The 25166-nt window shown below is 34.0% G+C and overlaps 1 protein-coding gene across 1 annotated transcript in view; it reads left to right on the top strand.

Moving 5' to 3' along the window:
• The first annotated feature begins 248 nt into the window (after positions 1–248).
• The window catches only part of HFM1 (HFM1, ATP dependent DNA helicase homolog), a 35550-nt gene continuing 10632 nt past the window's right edge, over positions 249–25166 (top strand). Inside the window, 23 exon segments of the mRNA XM_026853926.1 lie at positions 249–319; positions 710–831; positions 2286–2607; positions 3370–3629; positions 5116–5163; positions 6890–6960; positions 9096–9228; positions 11472–11623; positions 11976–12053; positions 12194–12355; positions 12797–12997; positions 13081–13169; positions 14081–14124; positions 14213–14314; positions 15476–15625; positions 16769–16816; positions 19616–19696; positions 20316–20407; positions 21238–21344; positions 21435–21482; positions 21698–21795; positions 21882–22013; positions 24808–24893. Coding sequence (XP_026709727.1) covers positions 249–319; positions 710–831; positions 2286–2607; positions 3370–3629; positions 5116–5163; positions 6890–6960; positions 9096–9228; positions 11472–11623; positions 11976–12053; positions 12194–12355; positions 12797–12997; positions 13081–13169; positions 14081–14124; positions 14213–14314; positions 15476–15625; positions 16769–16816; positions 19616–19696; positions 20316–20407; positions 21238–21344; positions 21435–21482; positions 21698–21795; positions 21882–22013; positions 24808–24893 — 2697 coding nt within the window.

Here is a 25166-nt window from a genome sequence, read left to right as displayed (position 1 = left end):
ACAGGAAATTTTGGTCATAAGTAATAGCAACATTATTTTATCAGGAGAGAGATTCTCTGGAGAATTAAGGATGCAGGCAAGAGCTCTAAAATAAAGTTAATAAAATTTTTAAAAATCTATAAATTAAGCACTGGCACCTGTAACTAAGAAGCTTTCTATTGCTTATACAGGTTCAATTCTAGTAATTTCAGTTTCACAGTTCCTTGTGCTGTGTTTTGCAGATTAAGAGATTCACATTTGATCTAAAAATGTTCAACTCTTCAGACACGGTTTTTTCATTGAATAATATATTTTATGAAAGACCAGATACAAGGCAAAGGTAAATCTTTATTTTTAAATATATATAATTATTTTCAAAGTTTTTCCACACTTTAAATCATTTTACAGCCAGATATTTTTATTGTGACTTCCTTTTCTGTTTACGAATAAAAATGTGGGGCTAGAAATTTCCAGGTTCATAACTCATACTTCAAAATGTTTTTCCAAGCACCCTGAAGTTTGAATAATGCACGTGTATCTTGGGGCTATAAGAAATATGGGTTAGCAGAAGCTTTGCCTCTCAAATTTTCTGTGATTAAAAATCACACAAATTAAAGAATATTTTTTAGCAGGAGAAACAGTAGGTTATTTATTATTAGTGATTTTGAGCTAGGTGTTGTGGAGGGTGCTTAAAGAATGCTTTCACCTTACATTTATGTGTTAAAAATAGGTATCTAGAAAATGAAGAGCCTAAGATTTGGTGTATTGCACCTGCTCCAGCTATTGCTGAAATTCCAGCTGCAGAGGAGTTACAGAGGGAACTGGAAAAACATACCACCAACACTCATCTGGGTAAAATATCATAGAATAGAATCATAGAATTATTTAGGTTGGAAAGGACATTTAAGATCAAGTCCAACCATAAACCTAACACTGCCAAGTCCCACTAAACCATAATATTTGACATTCATTTTGACTGGCTCAATAAATAATTAGCTTTACAGTTAATTTCTCCTCTCTCTTTTAATGCTGTTAAATATAAAATATTCTAGATATGCAAATATAGCCAAAGAATGTATTTTAGTTGAGAGTGATGGTCTTGCATATCTTTGAAGTATTAGCAGCCTTCTTTGGGAGTATACAGGCTACAAGTTTACTGTGCAGAAGTGGGCAGGGTAAGAAGCATGATCAAAATTTCAGCTGTTCCACATTGTTCCATGAAGCATCACAACACAGTGGGAAGCAGCTGTAAGAGCATAATGCAACACATGGATCTGATAACCTGTCTTCCACCCAAGGAACAGAGAGTTTGTATGAACCTGACTTTCTTTTCTTTTGGGGCTTTTTCAAAATTGCTGTTCAGGAGGCCAAATTTGAATCTGGCCATTGATTGCTTCTAAGTGGAGTATTCCTTCCATGTAGACATCCTGGATCACATTAAGGAAATTTATTTTAAAGAATTTGGTTGCTTTATCTTTGTCAACTAGATTTATGCATTTCTTAGCTGTTGTGTTGATTGATGATATTCTTTATTTAGGAATTATATTGTTCAGACAAGGTTTTTTTTTCTAACTCATGCAAGAGCAATTCCATTAAGAACTACTCATTCAAATAAGCTTTCTGGTGTTTGTAGAATTAGAACTGTCGTGGTTACTTCACAAACAGGCTGTTGTAATTTTAAGTTTCTAGATGGATAGCACTGAAATGAATAGGCTGTGGAATAAAGCTGCTCTATAATCTTGTTGCATTCAGTTGCTTTTTTCTGCTCTTGCCTTCCTTTTGCTGACAGCAATGATGATATGGTCAGTCAGATCAGGACACATCCTACTGAGAACTAACCCTGCAAAATGTGATAATTAACCAAGATGACTATGAACCCAGCCTGCCACAGACTTCATTATGATTTTGACTGTCGAGATTGCAGGGTTTATCTCACAGCTCACTGTAGTATGAACTGCAAGCTTGGTCACTGTGTCATTTTAAAAAAAAAAAAAACGTAATTCTGGGACAGGTTGAAGAGTTTCTATCTCACAAACTACTCTGTAGTTCTGAGGAGTAGTTTTGCTCTATTACTTTGTATAGGAAGCATAGAATGTGACCTTATTTTTCTAACTTTTTAATTGACAACTGATGCATTGCATTCATCAGCATGAGTCATAAAATATATGAAAAAGTTCTTACAGTAAGAAGTATCAGTTCATATAATATATATGCATTTGACTTATTCTGTGTGAAAGTTATTTAATTAAATTACTATGAATGGGAATATGAATATTAATAGATACAATAGTTTATTGATTTTGTAGGAGGGAGAAAGCATGAGAAGTTTATACAACAACGTAAGACTAAAGCTGAGGAAGTAAATGAACAGTCACCAGCACCTGTTCATTTTGGCATAGACTCTGCAAAAGAAGTGCTCCAATTAAGTGTAGGAGAAAGAGAAAAAATTAGTTTTCAGTGTGAAAGTCTGAAAATGGTTTTATTGTTTCTCTCTTCAGACCAAGATAAATCTAAAACAGGAACGGGGGTTTCTCAGCAAGCTGGTGCAAATTTTTCCCAAAATAAAATACTAAGCAACCTTCCAGCAAACAGTAATGATGAAAGTGTCCATTCAACACTAAGAAAAAGGTATGTGTCTTGTCGATTCTGATAATTTATCAACTGTCAGAATCATATTATTGTTTTAGATATATTTGTTAAATGCAGAGTTTTGAATCCTTCAATTGAAGGTACTTGAACAGGGCTCCAGACACTAATTCTTTTTAGTACAAGAAAAAAAGGTGTTTCCATTTGGCAATACTTCAGTACTATAAATAAATGTGGCCTGAGCTCAGCCTCTTTTTTGAGAAAAGTAAGGATGAGGTATGTTGCTTTAATTTAAAATAAATTGTTAGACAACAAAAGTTTTTTAGAATACTATTTTGAGTTCTTTATCTACATGGTAATGTTCAAGAAGGCTAAGATCACTTGCTTTTCAGAGCAGAGGTCAGCCAGTCGGGAGTACCTTGAGCAGTTCTCAACACAATTTCAGTGCTGCCTGGGAGGAGAGGTTTTACAGATAAACTCATCTTCTATGCCTAGCTCTTCTCATTCCTCAGGACCTGTATGTCTGTGTTGGTTTTAATTATGCAGAGATTGATAGTTAATCTGCTAGTGAGATTCAGAGCCCATCTGGACAGGCAGTTTATTATTTCAGGTTCTTTCTAGAATGAAAGTAAAGTTAAAATTTGTCTTGAAAGGAGTCTTCTTCAGATAAGTATCAGATCAAATTAGATACAAATCTTTCTTGTATCTTGCTACTTCTGCTTCTAATAAAACATATATATTTGTCAAATATTAGAGAAACTGCAACATTGCAACAAACTAATGAAAATCCTGGATCTTTTTCAGCTTATTTAACATGTCTGGTTATAGGTATAAAAATACAGAATTTAAAGATCATTCTGTGGATGTGAAAGAAATCGGTACTTACTTAAATAGAAGTGAAAACATGAAAGAAATGAGAAAAGAAGGTTTGTGGAGTAATAATCATCGTGCTCCAATAACTAAACACTCAGATTTCACTCTGCATAGGGTAAATGATGGGGACGTTGCATCTAAAAATGGAATTAAGTCTTTTTCCAATGCTTTGGAGTTTCTGGATATGACAGGTAATTATAATTACTCTATTTCAAGAAAAACAGTCCACTGTCTGTCTTTGTTATGTAATAATAACGGATATCCATGATCTGAGGTAAAGAATGTTTTCTACCAGCTCAAGATAATGTATATGGCTAAACATATTGCAATTCTATGGAACTTCATTGTATTGTTGTTTAGTATGAGCTGGGTAAACAATTTATGAAGAAGAATTAAATTTTCAAAAGTGCTAAGTCATGTAAACCTTTTTGAAAATGTCACTTTAAATCAGTCTCCTAAACAATTTGAAAAAGAGCAGCCTTGTCCCTTCATGTGGTAAATAGTCTAATCTGCATTTGAAATAAGCAATTGAAAGTGGAATGTTTATTTGTGATGTGAAGCACTTGTATCTTTGTAGAAATAGATTTTAAATAGGAAGAATCTGGAAAGTGGTGACAATTTTGACTATAAAATACTTGGGTTAGAAATTATGTTTGGGTTTTTTATAGTCTTTAAGTACTTGTTGTATATCTCTAGATTTTAAGCTTTCTGGGTTAGGGACATATTGCATCTGTGGAATATACCTTGGGTACCTGGCTAACTGCTACAGAAATAGACTAGAAAAATAGTTATAGCAGAAAATCTAGGGCAGAGCTGTGGTTTAAAATGGGATTTGGAGGCTGATCAGGAATGGAATTCTGATTGCCTTCTGAGCAACAGTTTCTGGATGAGGGGAGAGCAGTGTTATTTCCTTGGATTTCAGTGAGGCTTTTCATAGAATTGTAGGATGGTTGAGAAATACTGTCTTCCACAACATTCTTGTATCCAAGTTACACCATTAGGAATGGATGGACAATGCATGGGTAAAAAAAAAAGTGGTTGAATGGTCAGACTCAGAGGGTGGTGGTTAATGGGTCTCACTCTGCCCACATGCCTGCCACGAGTAGTGCAGGGATCTGTTCTGGAGAAGGGGGGTGCCAGGGATCTCATGAAGTTCATTCAGCAGGAACGAATACAAAGTCCTTCCCCAGGGAAGGCGAAAAACCCCTGGGTTTCCTCTGGGATGGACTGACTGGGGCTAGGTCTGCAGAAAAGTGCCTGGGGTCTGGAGAACAGCTCACTCAATGTGAGTGAGCAGCATACCCCAGCAGTAATGAAAGCTGACAGCACCCTGGGCTTTGTCAACAGGAACAAAACCAGGAACTTGAGGGAAGTGATTATCCCTTTCTTTCTGGCACTTCTGAGACCACTTCTAGATACTGCATCAAGTTTTGAGTCTCTTGTACAGGCATCCTTAAACTGGAGTGAGTTCAGAAAAAGCCACCACGATGGTCCTTTCAAATCATAAGCTTGTGACCTCCCTGTCCTATCCTGTCAGCTCCTTCTGTATCACCTGGCCCTTGTTGTAGTCTTGCAGCTCCTCACAGAACACATATCTTGGGGTCAAGAAGATATTTTTTATGGTTATTGGTTGAAAACATATCTGGTTTTATAAATTAACTACTTTTATTTCTTTAGGAACTTCAGGAAGAAAATTGGAAATTTTGAGGGCTGTTACAGAAATACGTATCCTTCTATTTGCAGTATCTGATTTACTGATTTTACAATGCTTTTACATTTACAAAATTGTAGTGTTTAATTTCTAGCCATAGGAACTCATGCATTATACTGTAATAGTTTTGATTCGTAATGTAAAGCTGAGAATCAAATGATGAATGGATGTTTACCCTTTGGACTTCCAAAGCGAGAATGAAAATAGGACAACTTATCATTCACTGCTAATCAAATTTATTCTTATTTCAAACATTCAAATTTTATTCTCAAACCTGTTTATTTTTAAAATGTAAAAAGTAAAATTTTTAGTTTGCATGATATGTATTTCAGGACAGATTTTGTATGCAAAGACACATATACACAATTATGCCCATACACTTTATTTAAAGGAAAAGTTAATTAGTATTTAAGCTTCCTGAGACAGCTGAATCTTACTTTTTGTCCCATTTTGTCAGGAGAAAATAAACTTAATCTATTGCTTATAGATATGTATTTATGTTGTAGTGTACATCCAGTATATTGCCATTCTTTAGGCAGATTTTACAGTAATTGTCTGTCTTCTTGCCTCTGCCTTGAACCCATAAGATAATTAACTATCCATCTATATGTGTCAAACATTTGTTGCTTTGTTTACACTGTCTTTTCAATATTTTGTTTCTAGCAAGCTGTCAAATGATAGGTTAAATAGGAAGAGGAAGTGTCCAAATTTAGGCAGTTTAAATTAATTTGAGTAGCTTTAAGAAGTATCATAATTTCCAAAATGAGTGAGGACTTAGTTGTTCTGATGTTGCCAATTACAGATAGTCAGTGTTCTGCATTTTGAAAATAGATCACTTTAGAGGGGTAATTTTAGAGAGGTCTTTTTAAAAAAAACCTGCTTTTCTTTAGTCTAATATTACTTGCTTATCTTCACCCATTTTTTTCAATGCTTATGTTTAACTAGTTTTATTTCTTGTTTTGCTCCTTCTTTATTTAGTCTTTTAAGGTAACATCAATCTGAGGACTCATCAGTTCGTTGTTCTTGTTACTGTTGGTGTTATGTCTGTGGTTCATCCTCAGCCTGATTGGATGGTTACAGTTAGTCTGCTTGTGTGGCTTCAGTGCAAGTCCAGACAAGGATCAACTCACTGTAACAATACTCTTTTTCATCTTACTCATATTTTAGATAAGAATGTGGTTGTCTGAAGAATACACAATATTAGCAATTGAAAATATCTTTAAGATCACTTTCAGCACTAAGAGATTGTAGGTGAATTTCTTTGCTACTGTTATGACTGGATATATATTATTATGCTAATTAATTTGTGTTGTGTTACAAATATAATGACCATTGAAGCTTTAGATATGCTAACAGCAGTGCTCTGCTTGCTCTTGTATCTTGGTTTGCAGTGTGGAATAAAGCTTTTTGTCCCTTTCAGTTTCACATTCCATAATTGCATGCCATTTCATGAAGCCTATGCCAAGGAGAAGGTTTATTGGAATAATCCTGAGACCTCTCAAATAGGTTAGTGGGGTTTTTTGGTGAAGTCAAATATATGGCACACCAAGAATCTAAATGAAGCTACTAAATCATTAAATAGGTTACTTTTTGATATTTTTTTTACAAGTCTGGTATCAGTGAAAGATTGTTGCATGTGTTTTAAGTTTGCATTTGAATTACAAGAGAGATGCATTTACAGTTCTAGAATAAGTTTTATAATATTCACTCAATTGTTTTCCATTCCTTAATGCTGTCAAGCGACCCAGTTTAGAAGTATTTTTAAGGAGTTCCCATATTTTAACTATGCACAGTCTAAAGCTTTGGATGATGTAAGTATGAAACATTACCTGCAGCTGCAAGTAGTACTTTGTAGATAAATTTAAATGATACTTTGATATTCAGAACTTAGAAAGAGTTAGAAAACTAATATATCTAGAACCACCTCGTGGAGTACTTGAGCAGGGTTGTACGATACTTAGCTGGGAAGAGAGACCAGAAGACCTTTTAAAAATGTTTTTCTCAGTTTTAAATACATTTTTATGAAGAAGTGAATTATATGTATATTTAAGCATACAGATTAGTGATTTTTTTCAATGATTTTCACAGGAAGATTGAGAAAAGCAGAACTTCAGAGAAGGTTGTCCTTTTGGAGAAGTGGTGTTTATCCCTGCCCTTTTTATCAGTTATGCTCTTTGTTTAAAGCCTGAAACTTATTTTGAAAGCAACTAATTTGAGAAAGATTGTATTATAGGTATTGCAGCAAGGAGATCCAGATTCCAGCAGAGTCTTCAACAAAGCATTCGAAATTTTTATTCAGCTCTAGGGGGAAATCCCAGTGTCATTCACAAACATTTCTAGGCATGTTTTTTTCAATTTTGATGTTGTGAATATTTTTAATTTCTTATCCACTGTGTTTTATAAAGAGAAGATTTTTAAAATAGTGCTTATGTGAGTGGAATGATTTGTTTTTAAATTATATGGGGATATGTATTTTTGCCTTTTTTCCTTACGTTTTTAGTTTTATGCATAGTTTTGGGGTATTTTTCCTTACTTCCAAATTTGTGTTTATTTTCTGATGAGAGTTATTCATCATATTGGCCTGTAAAATTATCTGTATGACAGTTTGTTCCTAGAATAATGTAAAACCTCAGCTGTAATCAAGATTTACTTTCATGAAAGTTGCAAAACAGAGTTCTTAGGGCAATAGTTTAAATTTTTTTTTTTTTTTTGAGTGACTCACATGTTAGTACTCCTAAATATAAACTTGCTTGTAAGGTACCAGGAAGTACAAGGTTTGCTTATCACTAATGTATGACATGACATGTTAAAAAATTAAGAGAAATCAACTTATTAAAAAGATAATGGTCTTGTGGGATTTTTAATTGGTTAAGCTTGCAAAATTCAACTTGTAGCAAATCTCTAGTTCCAAGAAATGAATTGTAAGCCTTCAAACTGGTAGAATTTCTGAGGTTGATTCACAGTGAATGTTACAAAGGATTATTTAACAGAAATCAGGGAAAAATTTATATTCATACAGCATTCATACTTCATTGATTTTTGTGAGTATTGGAAAATTGGGAATTGTAGGTAGATGAAGAACACAGGTAATTCTTGTAACTGTTCAGCATTACTGTCCGTGTCAATCATTGTTACAGTTATTTATAAATCAAATTCTATGTAATTCCTGATCATCCTTGTGAGCTCCTAACACTCATAGAGTAGGTTTAGAGCATTAACAGCTAGAAGTAAAAAAGAATGAGAATAGTCGAATCCATGAGGAGTTGGGAGGGAAGGAAAGTAATGAAGCTGCACAGAGGATGCTGCATGGAGGGAGGGTGGATGAGTGTCGCAGAGGAGGAGGAAGCAGGGTAGAGTCAACCCAGTCAGAGGAAAATGAGGGAACCTGACATGGACATATGTGGCTTCTAAGATGGTGGATAGAATGTGGAGGAAGGAAGAAGGAAGCATAGTCATACAAAACCTACTTTTGTCATTGTTGAAGACAGCATTCTATTAAAATGGTATCTATTCAACAATGTTGGAATTTTGAATGCAGAATGAATTACAGAAGGAAAACAAATTGCACATTGAATTTGAGCACAGAATAACTCTTTCTGACAAGACTGTTTGGTTGCAGTTGGAACTGAACAGTTGAATTCTGTATTAATGTCACTTAAGGCTAGGTGCTGGGTTTTGCTGTTTGTCACAGAATGGTAGACTTCATTACATAATAACCTTAGATGAACAGTATCTCATTTACATTTCTATGGTAGATGTGTAGCAGATGATGTTCTTTCTTTTGCTGTAACTTAGAGTTCACATCTAATACAAAATTTTTAGACTACGTTTATCAATGTAATAACAACTTCCTTGTGTCATTTTCCCCTAGACAGTGCTTTTGGAATGTATGAATAGGTACAATGGACAGCTGTGTTGTATTTACTACTTTGCAATTCTTTCCTAGCTTCTTTATACGGATAGGAATTTTGTGATTTGTGCTCCAACTGGTTCTGGAAAAACTGTGATGTTTGAGCTAGCTATTACCAGATTACTCATGGAAGCCCCACTGCCTTGGTTAAATATTAAAGTTGTTTACAGTAAGTATTATGCAGCTTTAAACATTTTGGTGACAGCGGTAGGAAAATCATTCTGTAAATGTGCAGATATGGAGTGAGTGCTTTAGTAGTATTGAAGTTAAATATGTTAAAAAATGTGACTTACCTCATTAATTAAAAAGTTGTTTCTTTTAGGGTTTGTTTATTTGTGATGCCATTGTAACTATTACTAGTATTTAACAGTACTGTGTGATTGTAGTGTTCAGCATTGCCTATACAAATAAAAATCTTTTTAAACCTTGTAAAGAGTTTGTCCCCTAAGAAGGCAAGATGTACATTAAAAGAGAAAAAGAAAGCAAAGGAAACTAAAACCAGTTCATAGTGGCAGAGCCAGAAATCATGCAGTATCTTTTGTATGCCTGTTGCTCTGAGATGATGATCAAGTCTCCCAACATTCACTTACCTGGCAAGGTTTCACGCTAACTGTTGCTTTCTGTCTACTAGTTCAGAGGCAATAGAACTGTGATCTTTATGAGTTTAATTGATCTGTACAGGAACTAAGGAAAATACTTGAAGATAGTCATAACAGTTACACTTTTTTTTCTTTCCTTCCTGGAGAACTGAGTTCATATCATGTAAATCAGATTAAATTAGTGGGTTTGTCCTAGTTATAATTAATTCATACAGTGATATATTTGTCAGTCTTGCTATTAATGGTTAATCTTTATAGTTACAGAAATTTCAGCCTAATTATCTTTTTTTTTAAAAAAAAAAATAATACAATGTGTTCAGATTCTTACAATAAAGCTAGTGTTGATTTAGAGTTTACTGTGTATTATAAACAGATCTTTTATAAATAGGCATGTATTATAGTTTGTCAGCAGATCGAGGTGGAGCATTTCAGTGTACTGTAATGTTTTTGATTGCCTTGGTAGAATTGATACAAACTGGCTGGTTGGAACTTTTAGTAAGGAATTACCCACTAGTTGTATTAGATCTGCTGACCTTTCCAGGTTCAGCAACGATGGAGAAGGAGACATGTCAGTTTTCCAAACACTGGAACAGAGGTGTTAATCAGATTATACACTGCCAGTATGCTCTGGTACCTGGTTCATCAGTGGACCAATGTATGTGAATTGGCTTGCAGTAGTTGTGTAAATTAAGAGTTGTTTCCCGGTAGCTTTATCGTATGCTAAGGACTGGTGACTGAAGTTTGGGGAGCAGTCACTAACTTCTTGCATTCTTGGAGAGCGAAAGATTATTACTTTTGCAATTTTATGAGTTACTTCCTGGTAATTAGTTTTCTAGAGCTAGTGATTTCCCCTGCTTTATAGGCCCCTGATACATTTGTGAGATTTTACACCTCTTTCTAAAGTAGAAACTGATTCTTTGTATCTCTTCATATTAGGGATCACTTGTCAGCAGATATGCAGAAGTGGTTCATATTCCAGTGGCTCTTAAGTAGCCTATAATGTAATGATTGCAAGATCTATTTTATTACTGCTGTTTTCAGATCATGTGTAGATCACTATTTCTTTCACTTAAATCACTGCATTTTCTATATAGATTATCCATCCAATATAGACTTGTGTGTGTTGCTAGTATCAGTCCTTGTAGAGGATTACTTCTGATTTCTAGAAATTGACCTCATCTGTAGAAGTATAGTATGTATCCACAGGGAAAAAAAAATATCAAGAAATAGATTGTTTTAGGAGTCTACTCATGAGGACCAGCATCAGAACTGCTAGCTGTGTTGGCTGCTCAGTATGACACAGACTACACTTAACTGTGCATTTGGTTTAGAGAGATTTTGATTTCTTCTGGTATTCTCTCTCTCACTTGTGGATCGTTTCTTGTTTATAATGATTTTTCTCTCTGAATATGGAGTGCTCAAATCATTCTGAACTGGAAAAAGGTTGGTATTTGTATGATCTTCCATTAGAAAATATGTATTTCCTGTGGTGGCTTCTGTCTGTGAGAAAACCTTTGATAGCTGAATGATTGTTTCCATGTGGGATTGAGGAAAAGATCAGGATTAAGAGAGCATGATAGCCTTAGTTAAAGGGTTCTGTTTCTGTTTGCTGATAGGGAAGAACTGGAGCCCAAAGCTCAATGCTGATCTGTACACATGGAATAAGATAATAAGGATAATAATACCAGTTACAAATTTTGTGGTTCTGAAAGCAAAGCTGGAAATTAGGGAAATTAAATTCAAGAAGACGTTTAGCAATACAGTAAAAGATTTGGGTTTCCTGATATAACTGATTATTTTGTATTGTTTTTAGTGGCTCCAATAAAAGCTCTATGCAGTCAGCGTTTTGATGATTGGAAAGAAAAATTTGGACCTGTAGGCCTCAGCTGCAAGGAACTGACAGGAGATACAGTGATGGATGATTTATTTGAAATACATCATGCTCACATTATTATCACTACACCTGTAGGTTTCAATCGCAATTCTTACAAAAACCTAGAATAAGCAGACATTTGTAGTCTACTAACTGTATGCTACTAGGACTGCTCCTTTTTTTAATAATAAATAGTAACTTTATGCTTGCCCACACACTGCTGTGCATAACATTAGTTCATATAAGGAACAGTTAGTAATATAATAATGTGCCAGATGAAACATGCATGGCATTATCTTGGATTGATTTAACTGATTTTATGTAAAGGTTTATTCAAGTTTAAGCATGTCTGCCTGTACTGTATTTCTGGCATATGTTGGCCTTTAAAACATCTTTTACCTTCTGTTGTTGTTTTGTTGAGTTTTGTTTTTTTTTTTCCCCTAGGAAAAATGGGATAGCATGACTAGAAGATGGAAAGACAACTCTATAGTCCACCTTGTACGGCTGTTTCTCATTGATGAGGTAAGAAAATCAAAGTTTTATATGCACTGGTTTTGTTCTTGAAGATAAAAAGAAGCCTAGAAAATGTAACATTTATTTAACACATGTACAAACTGTAACTGGAGAAATATATATAGCAAATCTTGTAAAATTCCTAATAGGTGCATGTTATAAAGGATGAAAGCCGTGGTGCAACATTAGAAGTTGTAGTCAGTCGAATGAAGACTGTTCAGTCATCTCTTTGGCGTCTTTCAGAGAATCATGACACTGTTCCTCCCTTGAGATTTGTAGCTGTTTCTGCAACAATCCCAAACGCTGAAGATGTAAGAGTTACATTTTAACTGTATTTTAATTAATGTAGTTGTATTTTATAAAATTTACCTGGAGTTATAAATTCAGATTGATAACAAAATTGTCATTTTGAAGCTGTCAGCTGAAGACAGCTGTGAGGTTGATGTTAATGTAACAAATGACCTACAGCCATATGGAACTATCAGCCAAGTATGGATGAACATGCTTCAGTTTTAGACTTCTGTTTGTGGTTTTTTTGTCTCTTAAATACAATTCAACAGACTTAATCCACATTATATTGATCCTGTACAAAGCAGAACTGTGCCTGCGATTTTGAAGTTAAAAGCAATGTCAAATGTGTTAATAGTTTACATGTGACAAAAGCTAAGTTAATTATTGTGTGATGCAGTTAAAGCAGAGCATAAGTAAAACCAGAAATTTATAATTTCCATTCTATTTCTTCTTTTCTAAAGATTGCAGAATGGCTTTCCGATAGTAAGATGCCTGCTGTATGTCTGAAAATAGATGAGGATCAACGACCAGTGAAGCTACGCAAAATTGTGCTTGGTTTTCCTTGCAGTGACAATCAGACAGAATTCAAATTTGACTTAACTCTTAACTACAAGATCGCTAGTATTATACAAACATACTCGGAACAAAAACCAGCACTTGTGGTACAACAGCTTTTTTTTAATCACATTTGAAATTGTTCCTTTCTTAAAAGTGTTGATTCAAAAAAATATTTTCTTATTTATAGTTTTGTGCCACAAGAAAAGGAGTACAGCAGGCCGCTTCTGTTCTTGCAAAAGATGCAAAATTTCTGCTGAGTATAGAACAGAAACAGAGGTATTTTTATATTTGAGTTGTTAATGAGTGTGTGTTTTAGTAATCCTGTGACATCTGTGAAGAAAGCTGTTGAGCTAATAGTTTCTAGCAGTGTCTGCAGCAAAATCATCATCACAGTCGACATTCTTTTTGGTAAATTGACACTTGGAAAGTTTTACTTGCTTCTCAGATTTTTAGGGTACTTTTAACAAACATTAAATTGTTTCTAAAAGCTGCTTTTTAAACATACAGATGTTAATTCCGATGGCCCTGTAAGGCCTTGCAGTGCAAGGATTAAGCATATGAATAGTTGAATTGGATATGGTCTTACTAGTTTTTTAAGTTAAGCCATAAGAAGTCTTTGCATTATCAGATACCTTTAATAAATACAGCCCTCACCCATATTAATTATTATTTACTTCAGGGTTGCCTAATCATGGCAGCTACAGAAGCTGCTTCCTGATTTTGGACCTCAAATATTGTCGTCTTTGTCTCATGTGAACAACACACCTAGATTGTAGGTTGTGATTTAGAAAGATGACTGGGCTTGAAAGGCTGCAACAGCTGCCCTGGAGAGTCAGTTTATTCCCTTTGCAAAGACAGGAAAGGTGGTGGTTGAAAATATCCAAGGAATGTACATTTTAAAAGTTACTTTAAGACTGTGTCCTTTCGATAGTCTAACATGTAGTTGAGAACTAAGAACATCCTTAAAAAGCACAAGTGCAGTAGAGTTGTGGTAACATGCGTAAAAAATGTACATTATGTCAAGGAAATACACCTTACAATCTTTAGTGAGGTAATTGTGTATCTAGTTTCATGTGAAGCTTTATTTTTGCTTTTTAAAAACATACATTCATCTTTGTATATTCCACTTACATTAGTGAATCTGTTTTGTGATTTTGAAGTGTTCTTTTTTTGTGTGTGTTGCATAGATTACAGAGGTCGGCAAATTCATTGAAAGATTCCAAACTGAGAGGTAAATATGACCTCCTACTGCTCCACTCTGAATGAATACTTTCTTGAGTAAATTTAGTCAAGGATGCATATAATTATTTCATTATCAGATCTTTTAATGTATGGTGTGGCTTATCATCATGCGGGTATGGAGATATCTGACAGAAAAATAATTGAAGGAGCTTTTACTGTTGGAGACTTACCAGTACTTTGTAAGTAAATGTAACACTGAAAGTCAAAATGTTGTTAATGTATCCTGAGAAGATGGCAGTTTGAAAGTGGAAACTGAAAGAGTATGCGGCATATTCCACTTTATACATCTGTGAGTATGATAGGGCTAAGGTTTAAACACACCTTTCACACATACTGCAAAGGGGAAAAATTCTTTGGCCTTGAAATAGTGTATGAACACTCACAATGTGTATGTATGTGTATACACACACACACACACACACACACACACACACACACACGTTGACTGAAGCTCTAATTGCACTGGTGACCTTTCTTTGCAACTTTTTAATGGTTAGCTTATTGTGCTTTGACAAATTTACCATTTTGCATAACACCATGATATGAAAAACAATAATATTCTTACAAAGTGGTGTGGTTATGCCTTTAGTTTAAATTGGATTCTTTTTTCTTGATGCACCTGATTACTTATTTTAGTTCTCCTTTCATTTCAAAAAAGAATTGGAAAATTCATTAATACTTTTTTCTAGTGGACTGGAAATATCAGTTGGCCTGTATAGCTGGCTTTCCATGTTCAGTTCTTGCCACCCCATATATTTGTTAGATAAAGTGAATTAGAAAACATAATTGTGAGATAATATGCTACAAACTTGACTTGTGTTTTCCGTATGCAAGTGCATATTGGTAAAGTGTTATGGTAGTATTGGTGGTAATTCTGGCTTGGTACTATGGATATAAACAACGCTAATGACTGATGACTTTAAAAAATGTGTCTTAAAGATATTGATCCCTACAAAGCAAGATGAAGTCATGGCTGTAATCAAATATCTGTGAAGAAATATGAATAATGTTTCTTCAGTGTGTGTGTGTTATATTGAAGATGGATTGGATTCTGGATTATCTCCAGATGTTAAGGAATGTTTAAAAATATCTGGGATGTAATTTGTTAAAGAATACTTGGTAATAAATTAATGTTGATCAGATACACAGAAATTTTTATGCAAATATATGTCTGTATTAGACTTAGTCTAATTCTTTGTGCGGCAGAATGCCCACTGACTTCACGAGAAAATAAGAGCTCTTATGAATCAAAAGTTACTGCTTATTTGCTGCTTGTTTAATGTCTGCCAGACATTTCAGTGGTGTTCATCTTGCAATCAATATACTTTAATCTGATGTAGTTACTACTAGCACCTTAGCTATGGGAGTCAATCTACCTGCACATCTGGTGGTTATAAAATCCACAATGCACTATGTTGGAGGAGTGTTCCAAGAGTACAGTGAAACTGATATTCTGCAAATGATTGGGAGAGCAGGAAGGCCTCAAGTAAGTTAATGCTATATTATATTGATGCTATCTATAGGCAGATCAGTAGAAACTATTATTGGCAAAAACCCTACAATTCCAACAATTCTACTGCATCATTTAGTTTTTAAAGGGTTGTTATTAATAGTTAAATTACTCCTGTGTAACTTCTTAACTGAGAAATGTTTGGTTTTGTACTGCCCACTAAAAAATACTGCTCCACCTTGCTGTGGAGAAAGATTTAAAGATTACATTTGGGTTACATAATGAATGGGGATTAGAGAAAAAGTAGGAAGCTGGCACACAATTTACAAATTGCATGATAAAAAAATCTGGAATATTGAATAGTATAGAGAGCAATGTGCTTTTGTTCTCATCAGAACAAAAAAACTTTTAGAATATAAGTGGAGCAGAGGGGGAGGGTCAGAAGCACTGCCTTCAAAAAGTTATAATTCATTTTGCTTCCCAAGGGGTTGCTGATGCCAAGAATGCTATGTCTTAGAAAGGGTTTAGACTTTGCTTTGGTTGTAAAAAGGAAGGGGGGGGGGGGGGGGGCAGCGCTGTATAATAATCTGCTAAGAAAAAAAAAAAAGTCTAATATTACATAGTTTTTCTAAAGCAAGATTTCAATTATCTTAATGCTGGTGTCTTCAGTTTGTCTTGTACAGAACAGCTTCTTGGTCCCCAGCCCTGAGTATGTCTTTGTTCCTGGCAACTTGCTCTACACCTGATTATGAAGTCATTGGGCACTTGCTGGAGACATTTTTTTTTTAAGGATTTATAGAATGCAACTGGAACATAGTACATCTAATGCTTGAATGGATGTTACAATTTAGGTGGCCTCCTATGTTATAAAATAGGAAAACTCTACATGTGAAGTTGTTCTGATATTTCTTCAGTTTTTAGGACTCTCATAATTTACATAGGGGAATATCTGCAGCTTTTACCTTTGCACATCTCTTCTAACAATCACTTACTGATACTTAGATACTTACATTATGTAAGGCTTTTGTCTTGTTCCCAGTATAATAAATATTTACAAATTCTTCCCTTTGGGGTATTTGTCTGCCTCCCAAAAATAAGCAAATTAGTTTTGAGGGGTAATTGATATTGAGAAGGAAGTATGTCACTGTATTAGGTTAAAAAGCCTTTTGCTTTTTTCCTGAAGGTTTTTCATCTGGATTGGATAAAATTGGAATTGAAGCAAAATTACAAGGTAAGTGGCTTTTAAGCTTTTTTCAGTAAGATACTACATTTTAGGGAGGGTTCATCCATTTTTATTATATGCCTCCATTAATTTCAATGATCCCATCACAGAATAAATGTAATTTACTATGTCGTGCTATTGATTTTATTTAATTATTAATACTTTTGAAACACTATCAGTGCATTTTGATTTGTGAAACAGTTTTTCTGATATAGAGGAAAAAAATTAAATGCCTTTACTTCATCTCCATATATGGAGCAGAGCATTTTAATTTTGATTGCTCATCATTCTTCCTAATTTTCCTTTGATTGGTTTCATTTGCTTTCATTATTTTTTGTTGCTATACTTTCAAAAAAGCTTTTTTGAGAAACTGTCATCTTCCCTTCATCATAAATTTAGTGTTGAAAAAAAAGGATGTAAAATATAAACATCACCTTGTTCAGAAACAGTTTAAAATTGCATGATTATAGCATGTTAGTCAGCAATAATAAAGAGCAGGTGGAGAGAGGGAACACTTTTTTTTTTTTTTTTGTGTAATGAGGGATATTTTTGCATTGGTCATTCAAAAATGCATAAATAATGTGAAAAAGGAATTTTAAAGAACTCCAGAGTGTGGCAGATCTTGTCCAGCAATGGACTTGGTGATTTGGAGGATAGGAGCAGATCTTAAATTCTGTATTTTTGTACAGGTAAATCACAGTACTCACATTGTATAGGTTTGCTGTTCAGGTATCTGGACTGATATGATCTGAGACTTCCACTCTCTGACCATGACATTTTGCATTGGAGATGCACATTCTAGTGCATTGTTTGCTTGTTACCTGAAATTTGGCCCTTATGGATTGAATTACTTATTTTGCTTAGAGGCATCAAAGTAAGACTTGCAGTCTTTTGAAGATTTCTGTGCATTAGCAGTCCATACAATATCAGTCATATCTCAGATGTATGGATTCAGTAGATCCTCTTAAGAATTATTTTGCTATTTTAATTCCAAATTTAGTTATGAAGTTTTCATATGAATAACAAATGCATAATAGCAAAGAACTGAGAGAATGCAAATACATAATTAAGAAATCACACTTGGTCTTTGAGCAAGCAGTAATATGAGAATGAGGCATCCAACTTTACAGGTACAAAAAGAAATTGGAGCACCATGTTTTTCCTGTAATACTCTAAAAACTACTGGAAGACTACTTTTAAGAGGCTTTTTTTGCTAAGCCCTGAGTAGAACCCAATTACTGTTTGGGGTTTTTTTAATACTGCTATTTAGTTATTTAAAATTCCATTAGAAAACCTACAGCTGACTAAATAGTTTGGAAATCAGAACCTCTCATCTTAACTATGGAAATAGCATATAACTCTTTATTAATTTGTTTTTCTTAATGTATGTTTTCTAGAAGATCCAAAATAAGTATATTAATAAAGTACTACTTACTAAGATTGTAAATGGTGTTTTGCAAATCTACAAATGCTGTTTTCTCTCTTCATTGAAAGTCTTCATGTCATCATAATTCTGTGTATTTCTATGCTAGACCATTTGGAGCTTAAATATCTGGAGGGGACCTGGTACATGAAAACATAGACTGATACATGCCCTGAAATTTGGACTCCACTTACACATTTATTAAATTTTACACAATTATGTAGAAAAATTTGTGATTGTTGTTGGGCTTGGTGTGGAACTATGCTGAGGCTTAATTTATTTTATAAGGGTTTCAAGGAACCATCTCCAGGAATACACTTAGTATATACACTACTGCTTGAAGTCTCCAAATATGAGAGACATTGATTATGATTTGCAGATAAGAAAAAAAGGAATACTTACCAGTAAGAAAAGTTACCTAGTTCATATGCTCATTCAGTTGTTTTCTACCTTTTTCTGTATTTTAGATCAGGGCATTCTGGTTTTGTCATGTAGGTTGAAAGGAGTGGAGGGTATGAAGCATGTTACTACCTAAATAAGACTTCATGGGAGAAGGCAAGGTTTGAAATCACCTTTATAGATAGTGCTAGGGTAGAAGACTTCACTTAAAAATGTTTTTTAGGTGTGAATTATCTTTCCCTGAAGTACTTTGATCTTACAGACAATCTTTATTTAAAGTTTTTACAGAATCTAGCTTCTTTTCCCTGCACACATGAAATATTTTGTAGTAATGTGTATAGTTATGTTTTCATACATTTCATGTACATTGTGGATGATTTCTGGTTGCTATGGGAACTATCACTTTGAGTGCTTTCCCAATTCAATTTTAAATTCTCAACATTTTATAAATATTTGCCTTTTAATTACCTTGGTTTTGCAAGAGAGAAAACCAAAACATTTTGGTCATCCTCATGCAGATATCTGACTAAATATGTTTAGTGAAGTAAATACAAATGCACCTGATAGAGTATGAAAATTTCTGATTAAGAATTCATAAATACCTCTGGATATTGAAATTTCAACCAATAAGTGTTAACACTGTTGTGGAGATCTTTTGCATAAATACTGTGAGCTCTCTGGTCTGGCAATCAGAATTGAATATGGCAGCCTACTTTCCATGTGTCTAGTTTCTTTTACTTAGCTTCTTTTGCATTACTGAAAAAGAGTTGAGGTGTCCTGTATCAAGTATCTTTCAGGGAGCTTTCCCCAAGCAGAAGTTAACCACCAACTTTAGTAGAAGCAGGATCATGTTCTAAAACCTATACTTAAATTCAGTGGAATTACTTGGGTATACATTAATTTCAATTTGATTATGTTTCTAGTTTGTACATAGATAAGTTTTTCCGCATGTGCTAAAAATAGATATCTTTTCAAATTGTCAACAGAACTGTGTTTGAAGAACCTAAATGATTTATCATCTTTTGATTTGATCAGGATGGATGAAGCAAATAATTTCAAACCAACAGGTAGCACTGTTTTTGAATAAACTAATTTTCAGAGTCATGTTGAGATAGTAGTGAACTATGAAGTGAACACAGTTATTGTGACCTGTTAATAGGAGTACGCAAATGTAGTAGAGAGCAGAATCTGAGGGATTGTTTGGCTAGAATATATGAGCAAGTTTCTTTAACAAATCATGGAAGTTCATTCTCTTAATGTTGATCCATGAATAGATCTTGTCTTGTTGTTGCTGGAAATCTTGTAGATGAGGAGAAAATTACAGAAAATTATCTGAGAATGATTGGATGTGACACAGTGCAATGAAGGACGGGTTTTATCAATATCTTTCTCTACAATCCTCTGCTAGAGGTGGTTGGATTCTCAGCAGCCACAGTTCACAGTCTGGTGTATTAGTGTGAATTCATCTCCATTGGAGAAAACTGTAACTGGCACGTTTCTTTCTGCCACTCTATAATGGGATCAGTAATATCTATCAGACAGCTGGGGGCAATAACATGCTGAGTCAGTGGTGGTAAATCTCATAGAGCCCTGTAATAAGAAAACTAATTTGATTTGTGACTTTAAAAAATACACTAAAAAAATACTTGGCGTATTTATTTTTTAAGGTATATTCTTCTTTTACAGAGACTGGAAGATTAATGGCATGGTATTATATTGCATTTGATACAGTGAAACAATTTTTCACAATTAAGGGAACAGAGACTTTAAATGAATTGGTAATTTAACTTTTTAAAGAAAATTTACATATGTTTCATTGATTTTAAACAGAATCAAAGATAAGCAGATGTTATTTCTTTTAACTAGCGCAGACTTAGTTTAAGTATAAAGTTTTAGAGAACCCATCTAAATAAATTCCATATGGAGTATTTTTGAGCCTTTGTACTCTGGCATCTTTCAATTTCCAACTCTCTCCCCTCACTAACCTTGCTTACAAAGATACAAAGTTGCTGAATCTGTTCTTTTTATGTATTAAACAGTGTATTAGTTTGTAGTTTAGTAGTTACTTTTTACTGCAAAAATCAGCTGCACAGAGAGCAGATTTTACTTCTAAAAGAATGTTTTTGTCTTTTCCTCTGTCAGATAACAGGTTGTTATTACTACTGTTAGGTCACGAAAGACATTTTGTTTTCAAGCAAATACCATGGTAGAACAGATTGGCCATGAAAAAAATGGAATGCCTGTTCTCCTGTGGCTATCTTTGTTACTAAAGTATTAAAAAAGTAAAGTGAAGTACATAAAAGATAGCAAAAACTATTTCTATTTGCCTTGTATGTCATAAAGTGTTAGCAGTGTTGATTTTTGGATAATTTCAAGTGGAATAGCAATCTAAAAACTGAAAGAAAAATCTTCCCCTTTTGTTATATAATAGCTTTTATAGGAAGATGAGAGAAAGTTGGTCAGTATTAGAAAAAACTGATTGACCATCTTTTCACAGTCTTAGTGTTGAGACAATATATTTTTTAAAGCTTTTTTTAGAAAAAGTTGGAAGAAATGGTAGAAAAAATGGCAAAGACAGACAATTAATCAAAAAGTGAAATTGTTACAGATTACAATGATCTCCAACTGCACAGAATTTCTGGATGTCAAGTTAAGAACAAACGAAAAGAAAATACTGAACAGTTTGAATAAAGACAAGGACAAATTAACAATCAGGTATAAAAAATAAATACATTGAAAAAGGAAAGTATCTTTTTAGCAATAAATAAAATTAATAGCAGAATATATGTTTATTTTCATGCATAGGTTTCCAATGGAGGGGAAGATAAAAACAAGAGAAATGAAAATAAACTGGTAAATACTATATTTTGTTCTTTCTTTTTATTGAAAAGCTGTCATTTTATGGCTGTTGAAGTCCATGTTAAAATTTGTCTCACTTTATAGAGGACTAAATCTTGCATTTCATTATTTCTACCCTGAATTTTCTTTTGTTTTCCAGTAGAAACTTTTATGTTGCTGTACTCTGCTTACCGTATGGCTTATACACCCAAAAATATTTTTTTTTCCAGTCTTATTCAGGCTCAGCTAGGATGCATACCTATTCAAGACTTTACTTTGACACAAGATACTGGGAGAATATTTAGAAATGGCATAAGAGTTACTAGATGTATGGTAAAATTTAATCATTTTTTGGGTCATATAATAAAAAGCTACATTTTATTTGATTAATACAGGTCAATCTTATTTTTACAGGGTTATCTGACTTTTTGGCATCGTGCAAGAACAACTTTTCTGCTTTATTAAACTCTTTGATTTTAGCAAAGTGTTTCAGGTGCAAACTTTGGGAAAATTCACTTCATGTGTCTAAACAACTGGAAAAAATTGGTAGGTACTGGTTAGAAATCATGAAGGTGTAATCTGATAGAGAATCAAAACTCATAATTAGCCTGCTAATTTCTGGAGTGTTTCCCTGCATAATTAAATTAGTCTCTCCTAATTACTCATTTGCCACAACTGGGTACCATAGTTGTCAGAATAGTCTGTCATGATAAAAGTAAAAGTAATCCATTTAGTAGTTTTCTTCAGGCTTGCAGAGTATTTCAGAGTTGCTCTTTTTTCTTAATGCTCATCTCAGTATCTTGGGCACATTCCACATTTGTGCGATTGCACATCTCTGAATAGGCTATGCCTGCCTTTCCAAACAGCTGTCACTGTAGGTCCTGTTACTCATATGCGTGAAAGCCCTTTAATTTGCATTGACATGGATAGGAATCATGAAATAGAAATAAACTTACTGTGCGTGAGGCTCTATACACATGAGGATCACAAGTTTCTAACAACCTTCTTCCTGTTACTAGACAAACTTCTGGCTGGAAGTACAAACTTGTCATAATTATTTGAAAAGGAGTTCAAAAATTTTTGAGTCCTCTCTATTACAAAAATGTAGTTATACTTGTCTGAGGTAGTAGTATAGCTTCCTGACTTGATGTCTGGTCTTACTGTCATGCTTTCAGAATTCACTGTAGAGTTCTCTGTATTTGCTTTGCAAATTAGAGAATAACTAAGCCAGAAGATCCATATGGTACAGTACATTGCAGCCTTGCCAGCTCAGGTGCGGAAGCTGTATTGCTTCATTCACGTGGATTCAAAGCAAGAGACAGGGTTTAGCTTGTGCACAGCACAGTACAGTGTGGTAGGAGTCCATTTCCACTACTTTTGGATCTGTGTCGATGTGCACACAGTCATTTGGGGAGTCTGCCTCATGTTCAGCATTTCTAGGGGGTTAGGATGAGTGGAATAAACATTGCACTTGCAGTGTAAACAAACCCTCTCTTGTACACTATATTCAATAGAATAAAGTCAGGTTTACATCTCTGTCCTGGTTTCCTTTTATTTGGTATTTCTTCCTATGCTGTCATTGCTCTTGCAGCATATGTTACAAAGAATTGCTGACTTTCAAAGTTCCATTTGTTCTGCTCACAGGCTTCTTTTGAACTGTCTGCTGACAATTCACTATCTTTTCCTGAATCAAATATTGAATTGATGCCTATAGTATGATGTCTCATTCTTGACCTCTGTCATGCTATGGCTGCTAAGCCTATTCTGTGTGTTTGTGAAGTTAAGTGAATTGTTTGAGCTGACAGAAATTTACTGATATTATGTAACGTATTCAGAAATCCCTAATTTTTAAACTCTTATCTCAGTATATATTTTTTTAATCTTGAAAAAGCCTTAGTAATCAAATCAGTATTTTCTTTATAAGAGTTACTGTTATTTAACGACATTTGGCCTTACTGAGATTGAGGATTCAGTTGAATTCTTGCTGCATTTCTACTACTATCTCAATTTGTTACTCTTGTCCAATAACAATGCTCCCTCTTGTTGCTGTATGATATGCTTGATTTCTGTTTGCTTGTTCTGACAGGATAGGATAATGACCAGCTGCTGTACAACATTTTATCACATTTACTACTTGTTCAGCTTGATTTACACCTCTGTTTTTTTCTTGCTTGGAATAGATTAAAAACAAAGCAAAAAATTCCTATTTATATCTCATAATTTTTCACTGGAGGAAACCATTCTGTGATGTTAGGAATTATGACAAAAGAACTAGTCTTCAACTTTACTTATAAAGGAGCAAGGTAACAGCTCTAACTGGAGTAGCTGCAGAAGTAATAAGTGAGAGTCTTAAGTCTTCAGACTGTTTGCAAGAGCTTCTGCAAAGGAGAGTGGAGATGGTAGAGGATGCCTTCCCCAAGTCAGACCCAAAAGGTGTTCAAATACGCATAAGAGGACAAAAGGTCTTCTCTTTCTCTAAATCATTAACCTCTTGAGTTGAAATGAGTCTTTTCTTACAGGATTGCTGTAACATCTTCCAGGATGCAGTCTAAGAGTCTCCTGAGAGGTTTCCCATTTAATTTTCACATCTCTTTTACTGTTTCTGCAGCATTAAGTATGAAGAATCCACATACTCATTCTAAGTATTTGGTAGTATCTTTTATATAACATTATTTCAGTTATTGTAGTAGGCGTTAGTTCCAGGTAAAGGAAATGCCTTTTCGTGTTATGAGGACTCTAAATCTCACTGGAAGTTTGAAAGAACTGGAAATCATGAAGATTGTATGTGGAATTCTCTGCCAGTCTGATTTTGTGGCAGATAAGCCATGGGAAAAATTTTTGCTAAATCTTCAGACTCCTAGATGCTTATAATAAATTGGGTTTTGAGTGAATTTCATTATTAGCTTGCTTAAAAACATTGCAATCCATATGACTTTAACATAGATAAATAATTTCTTGGATAGGGAAAACATTTCTGAGATAAAGAATGCTGTGTGATGTGCTTTTTTTCATCATATATATGCAGAACATGTTTCTTGATTCTTGTAGAAAGTGATCTAAAATCTGTTTTACTCTAGAAAACATAACAAAATTGTCAGTATTGAAATATTGAATGTTTTTGTGTTTGATTTGTATTGCATTTCTTTTTACTAATGTATAAGTGAAATTAAATAATATTAAAATACTTAACTGAAAATAAATTTAGTAATATGCTGGGCAAAAAACTGGGACAAATGTACTATAAAATTATTTTTGCTTTGGTTTTACCTGCTATAATGAAGTTGAGAATAATTTAAGCTCAGTGGTTGTCATTTAACAGCATAAAACATTTTTTTCACAGGTGTATCACTGTCAAACACTATGGTAAATGCTGGGCTGACATCATTTAAAAAAATAGAAGACACAAATGCAAGGGAACTTGAATTGGTAATATGTTGTATGCAGATAAATATGATAAAGAAAACATCGAGTATTAATAATGTTACCAGTAAAAGCAGGATGGTTAATATATGTATCTGCTATATGATTGTCAGTAAAATTGAGTGGTTTAAGTGGTTTATTCATTTATAATAGTGAATTTAAAAAAAAATATGGCTACTGCTATTTTTGTTGAACATGTGCATGGTGTTTTTTTCTAGCAAATTTAATGTGGAGGATTTCACTGATTTGGCTCGGTTTGGAAAGGAGTTGCTTAAATAT

This window comes from Athene cunicularia, assembly GCF_003259725.1.
Source record: "Athene cunicularia isolate RWA chromosome 8 unlocalized genomic scaffold, athCun1 chr8_part1, whole genome shotgun sequence".
NCBI lineage: Eukaryota > Metazoa > Chordata > Aves > Strigiformes > Strigidae > Athene > Athene cunicularia.
This window is presented reverse-complemented; position numbering and strand designations above follow the sequence as displayed.